Raw genomic sequence first — 13,608 nt, forward strand, 5'->3', positions numbered from 1 at the left:
AATGTCTTCTGATGTTTAAGAAAATACATGTCCAAATGCCAGGATGTGTAGCAAATGACTAGAATTGGAACATGACAAATAAACGTGATAAAGGGCTATTACATTGCTCAAATGTGGAACCGGTAGTGGCAGTGGTGGGTGGGCGAAGTTACTGGATGCTTCTGGGCATGCGCAGAAGCCTTGTGTGAGTGTGCAGGTGCGCATGAATGAATTGATGATAAAATAAATTGAAACCCACCACTGATACAAGTTGTATGCAATACAAAAAGTTTGGTCTGTTTAAGCAAACCCTAACCAATCGTTTTCTCTCAGCCTGGTCTTCTTCACAACTTTATTATAGCAGGAATAAAATTGAGACTCCTGAGTAAGGGGCTTTCAGCTACTAGAAGAAAGGCGCAATATCAGCCAACCAAAGAAATAAAATAAAGAAACAAACCAAGAAACAAAAAGAGCAGATTTCAGTGATTATTTATTTAAAACCTGCAGTAATACAGGTGCTTCTTTAGTTAGATTTTGAGGGTAAGGACAGCAAAGGATTTCTTTTGTATGCATTGTTCAGATAAAGACAACAAGTACATCAGTTCAATCAACCGGAGAAGTGTCCAGGAATGTAATGAAAGAATCATCAGTTGTTGAGAATAGCATGCAAACTATTTGCCTATCCTTGGGTTTTCTCACCAACCATTGAGGTAAGCTGTTTTTAAACCTGCTACCAGTTTATGCTTATACCTACTCTCTAGCCATCAAGATGGCTTTAAATGTTTTTTTGCTTGCTTGATTTTGTTTGCAGGTGAAAAGGTCTATAATCAAACCAAAACTATATTCACAAGCGCATTTACTAAAAAAAAATTCTGGGGGAGAGGGTGTGTTACCCATGAATAAATGCAGCATTCTCTTTAAACCAAGTAAGCAGTAACGTAACCATGATGCTGCTGATATCCATGCACGCTTTCAGGAAGTGCTGTGCAAGAGAAAACCAGGACTCAAAGGGCTGACAAACAGAGGTTAAAATCTAAGCAGATTCAGTATTGTTATGCATTTGTATGCATAATGACATCTGTTCCCTTCTGCAACAATACAGTAGACCTAATTACCTGCTGATAGCACAAATTGTTCACTACCCCAGTTGATATGTGCAATAGGCAGAACATAAACAAAAGCTACACTTTCTTCAGACAAAAAGCACCAACTGAAATAAAAAAAAAGAAAATCCAGTCGTTTAAATCATTAAGATTTGAATATAAAAACAATCATTTTACCTCAAGCTTTTAAGAGTATGAAATGCGGATATTCGGCCGCGGGGAGGGGGGAAACAGTGACATTAGGATTATTTCAGCTATCTTTCCAGTGAGTTAATGTATACACTTTAATTTCAAATAGTTTTTGAAAATGTGATTCATGGGATGGGGGGGTCATGAGGATTGCACATGTGATACAGATAAATTCCCAATCATGGCCAAATCTGCGATTAAGGTCAAAGAAGACCCAGGCAAGGAAAGTCAATTTGAGCCAGAGTGTCTATGAGTGCCTCATGTTGCTGGAGACAGAGGCTGCTTACAAAATCTGCTGCTTTGTTTCCATAACCACCAAATTGTGGAAGAGAAGGAAAGGAGAGCAGAGTCAAGAGACTGTCCCATCTCCCCTCTAATCACAGGATGACTTCATAAGGAGGACTTCCAAGTAGAAATCCTTGCTTACACCAATTTGGAGACCACCGAGTGCTCATTGTAAGCTTTTGAAGAGATCTCCAAATCAAAATATTTGCCAAAGGAGAACATTACTCGTTTTAATGAAGTATCATCTAACCAAAGTATTTGTTTAAACAAATACCTTAAGCTTGTATTTAATGTAAGAATCGCAGCAAAATAAGAATGAATGTTAGATATCGCTTGCCAATTCTGACACTAAAAACAAACAAAAGAGCACTACTGCATCTCTTTTTGAAATTGAATAAGCTTCACTCTTAGAGGGTTCCACTGTGCCTATAAAGTTAATCACTTTTGGCAAAAAATTACAAAATCTTGATCTTTGTTTTTGCTGCACTTATACAGTTTGATGCAGGCTTATTCTAGCTTTAGAATAAGCCTGCAGCAAACTGGGCAGTCTCGTTTTATTCCGAGTTAGAGTTATTATTGTCTGTAGTATTGAATGGCGTTTCAAATCAACATTTGTGGCTTAAGCACACTCTTAGAAGACAAATTTGTATATTAAAAACACGTACAAGATGTATTACAAATTAGTTCTTTAAATGTACAATACAAACCACATTTTTATAGTGGAGTTAGATTTAGTACGTGGGTAATCTACCTAAAGTTGATGGGCTTAGTGGGGGCATTAATGGGAAGGAGAGAAATGACAAGACTGGAGCAACAGCAACACAATTGCTGCCATTTATATATTTGAATCAGAGATTGGACTCAAGTGTGTAAGCCTGGCATTTGGTTGACGATACCACCAAGTATCTCCTTCGGGCTTCTTCACAATTTGCTGAAGATGATGCAGGAGTTGATATATCATAAATAAGAAAGGGAGTATGTGTGTGTGTGTGTGTGTGTCTGTGAGAAGTTGAAAAGTCACACAGTGATTGGAAGGGACTTGCAATCCTTAAAGTCAGAGCTATAAATCTTGAGGTCCACAGCCTCGTGACACCTGTGAAAAGTTGGGTGCAGTTCCCAGCATCTTATAAAGAGTTTCCAGCATGTCACTTTTAAGCTAATGAAAGGGAAACTATTAAATATATTGGGAATCATCTTGTCTTGCAGTTTGATTGTATATACTGTACATTAAATTAAATTAATTTTGAATTTTTTTCCTGGCCTTGCCCACTCTTTTGTCCTGACCCCATCTCATTCTGGCTCTCCAGCATACTCTTTAAAGTTGAAATGTGGTCCGCATAGTCAAACATCCTGTGCACCTATGGTTCTAACATTACTTCTTTATGAATGAGATGGGAAACTTTGATAGTTGGACAGAGATAGACTTAGAACTCTTTCTTTAATGTTCTTTTACTGTTTCTGAAGACATTATTTTTCCAGCTGGATTTATTCAATAATATCACCAAGTGTGCTTTTCAAGTGGTTATTGCAATCAATTGGGCTTGGCTCCCAAAATCAGGTTGAATTAATTCCTCAACACTCCAGTTAGACTTTTTGTCTTCCCTGAGTGTGAAAGTAGCACCTCTGAATTCAATGAAAAGATTAGTATACTTGAGTTCAGCACAATGGATATCAAAGTTGTTGTACACGGAACAATTTGAGCTATTCAAATAAATGGCAATCATTAAAAAAAAAAACAGAAAGATACTTCCTTGCTACTGAAATTCTATAGGCTGTTTTGTAGGCTTATTAAGTATTTTGGATCAATTGATAAGACTTTTTTTGTTGTTGATAAAAATAGTATCACCCAGGTAGATTCCATTGGATTCAAACATACACAGAGGTGGAGCAAGGTAGAAAATAAAAAGAAACAACTCTGCTGACCTTTACTACAAGTAGTCCTTGTTTAGTGACTACAATTGGGATCAGCAACTCATTAAGCAAAGTGGTTGCTAAGTGAAACTGCAACCATGCCTATGATCTTACTTCAAATTCTCTTGCTTTACAGAACAGTGAAGGTCATAAATCTGAGGACTTTTTATAAAGTGATGTTTTTTTATTATGGTCATGACTACAAATAGTTGCTAAACAAGACAGTCTTTAAACAAGGACTACCTGCATGGAGCACTGCTGCATAGCTGTTAAGCTATGATGCTATTGTACAATTTTCAGTGGATATTTGTAACCTAACATTTGTTATGCTGTTTATCTTTTCTTTAATTAAATAAGCCTACATGTCTATTTATTGCAAGCTGTAGCATTAGGCATTTCTGCCATAGCACCGCTATTTAAAAAAATTAGTCTCTAGGGTGGCATGGGCAATACTGCAGTACTGTAACATCTCTATAAGAGAGAAAATATATATCTGTATATAGAGTTATATTTCCAATTTAACGCAATTCCCTGAGCATTCCTTTTTTCCTTTTTTCTGCAATCAGCTGCTGAATTCTTTGGTTCTTTGTCCTTTCATATGGTGATCTCCTCCTCCAGATGATGTTGTGTTGAGGCACTTCATTTTCCGTCTGATGAATTTTATAGGGAGCATCCACTGTGTTGCCTTCTGGCTGCTCTATGGTTACATTAGAACTGGAGATATTTACCTTGGCAACATCTGGTGGACCTGTTGCTCTATATGGTGTGTGATCTTCAACAGATGTTGCAAGCGTGGGAGTGAAGTCCTCTTCAATATCATTAACTGTTGAGTTGTCATGCCCTGTTTCATTAGTGTACATACCACAAGACTTGCAACACAGTTTATTATATCCAGGAATGGTACAGTACCGATGGAGAACTTCCATGCGACAAAACATTGATCTGTCTTCTTTGCAATGTTCTGCTGGAAGAGAAAAATAAATTTAAGTGTATGCTTTACATCTGAAACAGAATCAAGTAAACTTGGGTCTTAAGGGGCCCTTACATAAATAAGGTATTATATGTGCTCTTAACTAAAAGCTCTCTCATGTTTTTTGCAGTGATCTAAAGCTATAAAAAATAAATTTTATGCACTGATTCAACTTTCAACTGGGAACACAGTGACAATTTCTGAGTGATGTACATTTGTGGGTCCCCAAAAGCACACGTTAAAATTATACAGCAGGGGTGTCAAACTTAAGGTCCTTGGCCCATGAGGTGCTTAGATCTGGCCTCCGGGGCCACCCTGGAAACAGCAAAGGATTGTCCCACCATGCCTCTGCCAGCAAAAATGGAGGTAGAGGGTTGCAGGAGGCTGTTGTAGCTGAAAACAGAGCTTGGGAACCCGTTTTCTCTGGCAGAGCACTCAGGCTACCATAGGCGCCCCCAACACGAATGACATTGAGCTGGCCACACCCACCATGGCCACACCCGCTCCATCCCCCGAGGTCAAACACAACCCTGATGCAGCCCTCACTGAAAATAAATCTGACATCCCTGCTATACAGGATAAGTTTAGGTATGATAGTGACTATATGTTAGAACCACATGTCATCTGGATCACCCTAGTTATATGCTGGGTTTTCCTAAGCTCACGTCAACAGCTTGTCTTGACTATGGTAATCCGTGAATGAAAATTATTTATATAAGAAGCAGCTTTCTCATTGACTTTCATACGTTCTGTCAATCTGACCAAACGAGGTTACTTACTATATTTGGCCTAGCACAGATTACACACCAGCATACCTGCACTTATTTGACTTATTACTTCATTGTTTTATTACTAACCACTGGAGAAAAATATGCATTGGCAATGATGATAATGAAAGACCCCATTCACTATACTATTTATAGTACTAGTTGAAAGTTTCAACTAGTACCTACACAAGTCACTGAGAATTATACCATCACTGAGTACACTTAAATCTTCATTGGTCTTTGATGTGGAGGGTAGAGTTTACTGTTTCCCAAAAGGTTTCTTGGGTATTGTTTTGACTCTGTAATAACAGGCACTGAGCTGAAATTATTCTCTTTTTCTTTCTTACCATGACATCAAGATAAATTGCTATCAAAGAAGCAAATTCACTGGGTTTCATTATTTTGGTTCTATTATTTTATAATAATAATAATCTCTCTATATACTGTATATATGTAAATAAAAAGGTGTGTGTGTGTGTGTTCTAGCATAACTCTGGAGTGCCTTGAGAACTTTCAACCAAACTTGGCATTCAGATCACTTACTCTCTGGAAACAAATACTGTGGGGGCAAGACACCTCTAACACCCGTTGGGTGTGTGTTCTGTTACGATACAGCCTGTTGTGCCTTCAAATGGCATCTACTGTACTGCTGTGAAATGGCTTCTACTGTACAGCACAGTGGAGTTGCCATGGTAATGGCTTCACAGTATTCCACAAGGGGGCTCTCTCTGGTAAGGGGGAAAATCCAACATTAGGAATTATGTTTGGTCTGGACATTTTCCCCCTATAAATAAATACCCAGGCAACGCTGGGTTATCATAGTATATCATAAAAGCTAAAGGAATCCCTGTGGATTTTAGTCCCCTAGTCGTTGTTGACTATAGTGGGTGATGTTCATCTCTGTTTCAAGGCCATTTAGCTAGCACTGTCCAAAGACATTTCCATGGTCATGTGCCAGCATGACATCATGGAGCACTGTTACATTCCCACCAAAATGGTACCTATTAATCTACTCACATTTGCATGCTTTCAAACTGCTAGGTTGGCAGGAGCCAGGGTGAGGATAGGAACTCATCCTGTTGCATGATGCTCAGGTCTCGATCCTGGACGGCCCAGCTTTCCAGCTGATAAGCCCAGCATCGTAACCACTACCCCACCCTGTAATATACCATGCCATTATCCAAGTGGCATATGTACAGAATGTTTTGTCTATAAGGAGTGCACCATTTTCTGAGTTTCTATACATTGCTGGAATGTTACTAAGCAGCCTTCAGTCAGGAACTACTTAAAGGTAAGAACCAATGCAGTTCTCTAAACTGATTGTCTCACCTTCTGAAAAAGATTGTCCACTATATAACTGAGATCCCATCATTTTTTAAAAGACGCACTTAACACTATATTTAGATAATTCATGAATCCTCCATTGTAGGAACTGATGCATCAAGAGAAGGTAATACAGGTAATCCTCAACTTATGACTGTAACTGAGCTCAGAATTACAGATAAAAACCATGCCAGTTGTTAAGCATGCCACCATGTGATTGCACTCAATTTGACAATGTTTTTACAGTGGTCATTAAGTGAATCACTGTGGTTGTAAGTGAACATGACAGCTGTTAAGTGAATCCATTGCCCACAATGGGCATTTTTGCCAGAAACCAGAAGTAAACTCCAATTTCCAGCAAAAACAAACAAACATCATAAACTTTCATGTGGTCATGGAAGGGATGGAGGCCATTTGAAGTTCAAATCTGAGTTGTAAATTTTAAGAACTTGGGAGACAGACTTGGGGAGGTCTACCATAACTTTGGCCAGCCGTTAAGTAACTGGTAATAATACCTGTATATATTTTCATTGTCATAGGGAATTGAACATTTACAAAAACTCCCTAACAAGTTCAAAAACTTCACTTCTTCTGAAAGCTAGCATTGTCTTTTTTTGCAGGATTCATGCACTTATCTCAACATCCATGTGTGCCTAATCATGCCTTCAAAATGAGGAAAGTTTTAAAAAGAAAACAAGGGAGAGATGTGCTAATGTCATCTCTTTGTATGAAGAAATATGCTGAAGAAGCGAGAGGTTAGCTTGAAATGCTGGATGAATATAGGGACCAAGTGCCTGTACATGCAGCAAAACCAACTCTGAGTTTTGCAACGTTGTCTGTACAGATGGGAAGAGAAGGAACACATCCATATGCCATCTGGTGATAATATTAATTTGGATGCACAGTTAACATGGTATTTAATTTCATACTGCATCTGGTTGCAACATGGCCTTGCTGCTTTAATTGTTTATCATTTTGCTACCATACTGTAAATAAGAACAGGATAACTCCAGGGATCAGATACACTGAAGAAATATCAGTGTTCTTCATGGCTTATAAAGCATTAAAAAAACCTTAAAGGTCTTTGTTTACATAAGAAACCTCGTTTGTCAAACTAGGTTTCTAAGCATGCATTGCAGAGAGAGACAGAGAGAGAAGGAGCAATCTGAAAACTAAGTTAAGTAGCAGTAAATGCAGGAAGCATATTTTAAAGGGCTGAAATTTCTCTTATGGTAGAACACAACAAGAAAGTTTTCAAAAGTTGCCTCAGTGAAAACAATTGGAGCTATGAAGCGTAGAGCAATATTCTGATATAACTCCAATCATTTCATTATAGTCAGCACAAGAAAATGTCAAATCAGATATACATACTTTAATTTCTGGGAGCAACATACCACATGAATGTCTTGATGCTTAAACAATCTGGGATATACATGCTACAAATCATTTATTGTTAAAGTTGTGGTGGAGTATAGTTTGTGCTGTGTGGATGTGTGCAAGCTAACTCTACCGTTTTTCTGTGCTCCAGAAGAAAGAAATTTCGAATGCATCTTTGTAAATGTATAACAATCAGGATGGTATGGCAGCAGCATCAGGCCACTTAGAAGGAAGCTGCATGCATATATGGCAGCACAGGGGTTAGGGCAGGGGTTCCCAAACCCTGGTCCATGGACTAGCACCGGGCCATGGCATGCCAGAAACAAGGCCGTACAAACAAGCAAAGCCCAAACCGTGGAATGCAGGCAGCATGTAAAACCACTCCCCTCCAGTCCACGAAAAAACCTTTCTCCGTGGAACTGGTCCCTGGTGACCGAAAGGTTGAGGACCTCTGGGTTAGGGGCCGATAGCCTTTTAACTGCATTGCAAATTACAGCCCACTCTAATTCAGAAATATTCGTTGAGTTCTTTACTCATCCTCTAAAATATAGGGCATGAGTGTGTCTAATTGGGAAACATATCAGTCTAGCATATGTTAATACTTTTACAAATTTAGATGTACAGCACCATTATGAAACAAAATTAAAGTTCCCAGATATTTATGGGAAATAAATAAACACCTTTTGTTGCTGTTATTTTGTGCTGACTTTATAAAATATCATTCCAGTTCAGTTTCACAAGGGAAATAATTGCCTGAACTCTTTAGGTTACAGATCACATGTTTATATATAAAACTATTAATTTAACAACTGTAGAGTTAAATATGTCTAGATATTTAAAAATGGCAAAATAATGACCTGATTCCCCCCCCCCCCAATATATTTAAAACTAAGCATAATTTTCAAACTAATTAAAGAAACATTCGGCTTCAAGGTGCCTGTTGAAACAGCTTTAGAAAAATGCTTGATTTTCCACAGTAAAATACGTGAATATGTAGATTAAATACAGAGTCAGGTGAAATGACTCCTATGATGCTGTTACTATGTATTTCATTTATAATTAAGAGTTTATAGAAAGGCATCTTCTTACTTCCTTAGTGGGGTGGGGTGGGGGTCGGGGTTAGCCATGGAGCATCAACAAGATTTGTGACAAGATTAAAGATGCAACAAAATCATTTTGGCACCAATTGCTTCCTGGTTTGCAAGCCATTTGCATGCACAAAGGCAACCTTAACCTTCTTGATTCTAAGGTACAAAAGTCTTACATTGTTTGTCTTAAGCCTGTGACTTGTATATATATATCAGAATAAATATAGGGGTTATTCCTCCAACAAAACTGCCAGACCTGCTGAACTTTAATCTTTTATTTTGTAATACGCATAACAGACTGGAAGTTATCTCTTTTACTCAGCAGTAAGAAAAAATAGTTATTTGTACAATCACTTTGGTACACATTTCAACTGGCCTGATAGAAAATATTGAACAGCAAACTGAATTGGCACATGTTTAATATTGTGTTAAATACATACAAACACTGATAAAATATCCCTGATAAACCAAAGTGCATATAGAACTGCGCACGATGCCCAGGTATCTTATTGCACCATTCTCTAGAGCCACCCATATTGTCAAACATCACTTAACAGTTGTCTATTGAAAGGTAACTAACAGTCATAAGTAAGTTGATAACAGTTATACACCAATTATTTTACATAACAGTATTTAGAGCCAGATAACACGTCTTTGCCTTTTATGTTGCCATGTGTAATTACTAACATGTTGCAGCGGGAAATAATAACAACAGCAAAATTTAAATATGTGATCACATGATAATGACCATTTTGAAGTGCTACATTGCCAAAATCCACAGGGTCACCTTTGTAAGGTATCTCAAATATTAGCAGAAAGAGAGCAAGAAGATTGTTATGATACCCCAGGACTAATGCCTTTCTATTGTTTGATATTACATGAGTGGTCCATGGAGAATATATTTTAGATCTTCAGTACAAAGCCTGTCAAGGAATAAATTGCAATTAATAAATTAAGTGTTGCAAAATATTTTTCTTCATCCAATTTGGTAATGATCCTTTTTCTTTCTCCTACATTGACTGTGCAAATTTCCTTCCGGTGTTTAATCATTCAAGTAAAACACTCTGTACATGAATATCAATTCATGATACCAGTACACTGTATTTAAAGCTGGAACTGGAGATTAATGCCAATGCAATTAAAGTTTAAGGCATTTTTCTAAACATAGTTTCTTCTTCCCTAAGCAAAATAAAACAAATCAATAAAAATTGAGGTAATTCTGTAGTTCACACTATTATGCTTGCCAGTTGACACACATTTATAGATCATACACACACACGCACACACACAAATAGAAAAACTGAACAGTCAAGCCAAATATGCACATGGTGAAAAAAGACTGATGAATGTAATGATGAATAAAGAATTAATTGCCAACAACTTTTGACATTACACTGTGTGTCAATGCCATATTGTCTGACAAAATTACAATACTGCACACCACAACTTGTAGCATAAGTACAGGTTCTGCCATGTTGTTTTTCTAATTGCTTTTTCAAAGGAAAATAAAAGAACATAAGGTACACTCTGATAAAATTGTGTTTTTCCACTTTTGGAAATAAATATAAACCAAACGAAGATTCCTTTGAAGCATAGTATATAGTAGCAGCAGCATTTGATGGACTATATAAAAAGAAGTCTCATCTTCCTGAAGAATAAGTTTTTCTCATGGTAACAAACACATATTTTAAAGCCATTGTGACACATGGATTGAGAAGCAATGAGACTATAAAGAAAGATGGGATGGGTGCTTTTGTCCTGTTTGAATACCCTGCAAAAACATTGACCTACCTAATCTGCCATGAGTTAGAGGACCTTTAGATGAAAGGAAAACCTTAGCACTACAAGTTGTCATTATTGTGATGCGATCACATTCACAATAAGTTGTCAGTTTCACCATCAAACTCAAATCATGAGCCAGTTAAGAGCCTTTTTTCACCATCACTAACCAACAAGCAAACCGACATCAGCTCACTTTTTAGAGGACTTACAACAAACTGCAGATATTCTGCTTCATACACCCAACCCCTTGACGACCTCCACTGCAGCAATGAAGGGCTGCTCAATCTCCAGAGAGTAAGACATTGGACACTGCAACCCAGTGCAGGGGGGAAAAAGATTCCTCTCAAGATAAAACTCTGAAGATTCAAGAAAATGTTCCATATAGGAAAAAGAATAGAGCAGAAGGCAAAGTCCACATTTGATGTGGCATGCAGCTAAAAGCAAAGGCAGAATTATAAATGGGTCTTTTACTTGAAGATATTTTCTGGATGGGATAATCTGTGTCCGGTCTTGACAGCCACTGTATCATATAGGTCTTCTTGGATGTATCTGATGAATTTTCTGAAGGAGAAAGAAAGATTTGGGGTGGAAACGGGGGAAAAATATGAGCACTTTTTGTAGCTTTTAAGGAACATTTTACAATCCAAAAGCTGAATTAAAAGACCCCATTCTAATCACAAAAAGGAAACGTTTTAAAAGCCAAAACTATACTTAGAAAAACACCAGTGTTTTTAGTTTTAATGAAGTTAATCATTTAAGCCCTTCTGTTCAGATGTATCACAATGTGGCATGCTTTCAGAAAGGCTAACAGTACAAACGTAGATAGTGAATACATGTTTTTAGAAAAGTTTACTTCCATTTTAGGATTTCTTCACACATTCTGGCTGTTAGGTGTGCAATTAAAACTTTGAAAGGTTACTTTTGAACAACTAGGACAGGAACAGGAGTGGACTAGGGCTTGCAACGCCTCTAGGGAGGGCAACTGTGGACCATTGTGTGTCTAGACTGGAAGAGATAGAAGTTGAGGCACTAGAGAACACAAAAAAAAGCAGTGAGAAAAATAAAAATGTGATAATCGACAATCTCAATATCTGAGATTAGTCCAAAATGATGTGTGTGAGCTTCTGATAATTCATAGATCAATATTTCTTAACCTTGGCAGCTTGAAGATGTGTGGACTTCAATTGCCATGGCTGGCTGGGGAATTCTGGGAATTGTAGTTTACACATCTTTAGGCTGTCAAGGTCGACAAAGAAGAAACAATGCTTTTAGATTCTCGCCAAGAATGATTCTCAACACTTTGGCTTTCTTTAATGTTTCATGTTAGCCTGCTAGCATCCCCCTCCTCAAAAATCATCTGAAGTGAGCCCACCTCTCCCAAATCAGACTTCTTTAAGAAGTGTTTTTCAAATTTCTTCTCCAGCTGCAATAAAGGTAAAGCTGTTAATACTGGGAATATGGGATCTATATCTCTCTAGTTTGTTGACATTTCACAAAGGAGTCCTCTCAAGTTCGCCCTTCCCCTTCCCTGCCTTTCCAGAAGACTCAAGAGTTTTTCCCAGTTTATCATTTTTATTGTGTTGTAAGATAAAATAAGGTACAAAATACAAAAGTAAATAGGGAAAAGATGGGGAGGAAGAGGAGGAAGGGCAGTGAGGGAGGATAAGAGAAAAAGAAAAGAAGTAAGAGTTTTTCAAATGTGTACACTCACTAGGGCATGAAGGTAGCTTGCAGAGCCTTGTTGTTTCTGGCCTATCTTCTTTACAAAAGCCAGTAATATTTTCTCTTGTCCTGCAGAGAACTGGCCTTTCTTGTGTGCCGTTACCACAGGTCACAGAACACTGGAGAACAAAGAAAGAAAGATGGCTTCCGATTCTCCTTTGCAAATGCATTTTTGGTTTACATCTTTCATCTTTATACATACACACATGGACATGCATACTTAGTGCTAACAATCACACTATTGTTGCTCTTCTTCCAACATTCTAAACTTGGGTGTCAACAGTCTCTGGGTGACTCTAAGGCAAACATGGAGCCATGTTGTTATATAAACATGACATCTATGCTATGTATTACACTTTGTACTCCCAAGATAAAGGAACCAAAGGGCCACACAAACTTTTCCATTTATTTCAACTGAAATCAATGTATAAACTGAACCATGATTCAAATGTCTGCTTACCTGTGACCAGGGTCCAATCCACCACTGTGCAGGGCAAAGTTCTCGATTGCAAACCCTCTTGCCCTCCGGACGATCGCTGCTGCAGTATTTGGTATGGACAGAACGGTTTGTGTTGTCGTGCAATGTTTGGATACATCGCACTGAACGCACCTGATATCCTGTTTTCCCACAACTTTTGCTGCAAGGTTCCCAGTCACCTGTCACCCATCTGTTTCAATGAAAAACAATGGTCAAATATAATGGTCAAATATATATGTCCTCCTATCTAGTATGAATATTTTGAGAGTGAGTATTGTTGAGTCTGGGACTTGCAGAGGAGGAATAGTGGACTGAAGGCAGCTCCATGAAAAGCAGAGCTGACAACTGTGATGAAGAACAAAGAGCTGATGAGTAGACCAGCTCTTTAAACCTCTCTGGATAGGGGAAAGATTGCCCACAAGTGCTCCACAAGGGACGGCAAAATAGTGGTCTCCAGCAGGTCCTGCGCGGTGAGAAATGAGGGAAATAATCATCTTGCTCAAACTACAATTGGCCCGATGAAAGGAGATACTACTAAGGCACAGAAGGATTGGTTGTAACTCCTTATCAGCTGTTAGAAATCTTTGGATCAGAAAACTTTGAAAGCATCAAGTAAAGTTTGTCTTCAATGCTT

At 38.0% G+C, this 13,608-nt stretch overlaps 1 protein-coding gene across 1 annotated transcript in view; it reads right to left on the reverse strand.

The window, feature by feature from the left end:
- Nucleotides 1-473: 473 nt before the first annotated feature.
- The window catches only part of ADAMTS2 (ADAM metallopeptidase with thrombospondin type 1 motif 2), a 257,227-nt gene continuing 244,092 nt past the window's right edge, over nt 474-13,608 (reverse strand). The window contains 4 exon segments of the mRNA XM_032212158.1: nt 474-4,431; nt 11,246-11,335; nt 12,486-12,615; nt 12,957-13,164. Of these exon segments, the coding sequence (XP_032068049.1) occupies nt 3,986-4,431; nt 11,246-11,335; nt 12,486-12,615; nt 12,957-13,164 (874 nt within the window). The 3' untranslated portion in view covers nt 474-3,985.

The sequence above is a fragment of the Thamnophis elegans genome, chromosome 2 (assembly GCF_009769535.1).
Source record: "Thamnophis elegans isolate rThaEle1 chromosome 2, rThaEle1.pri, whole genome shotgun sequence".
Classification (NCBI taxonomy): domain Eukaryota; kingdom Metazoa; phylum Chordata; class Lepidosauria; order Squamata; family Colubridae; genus Thamnophis; species Thamnophis elegans.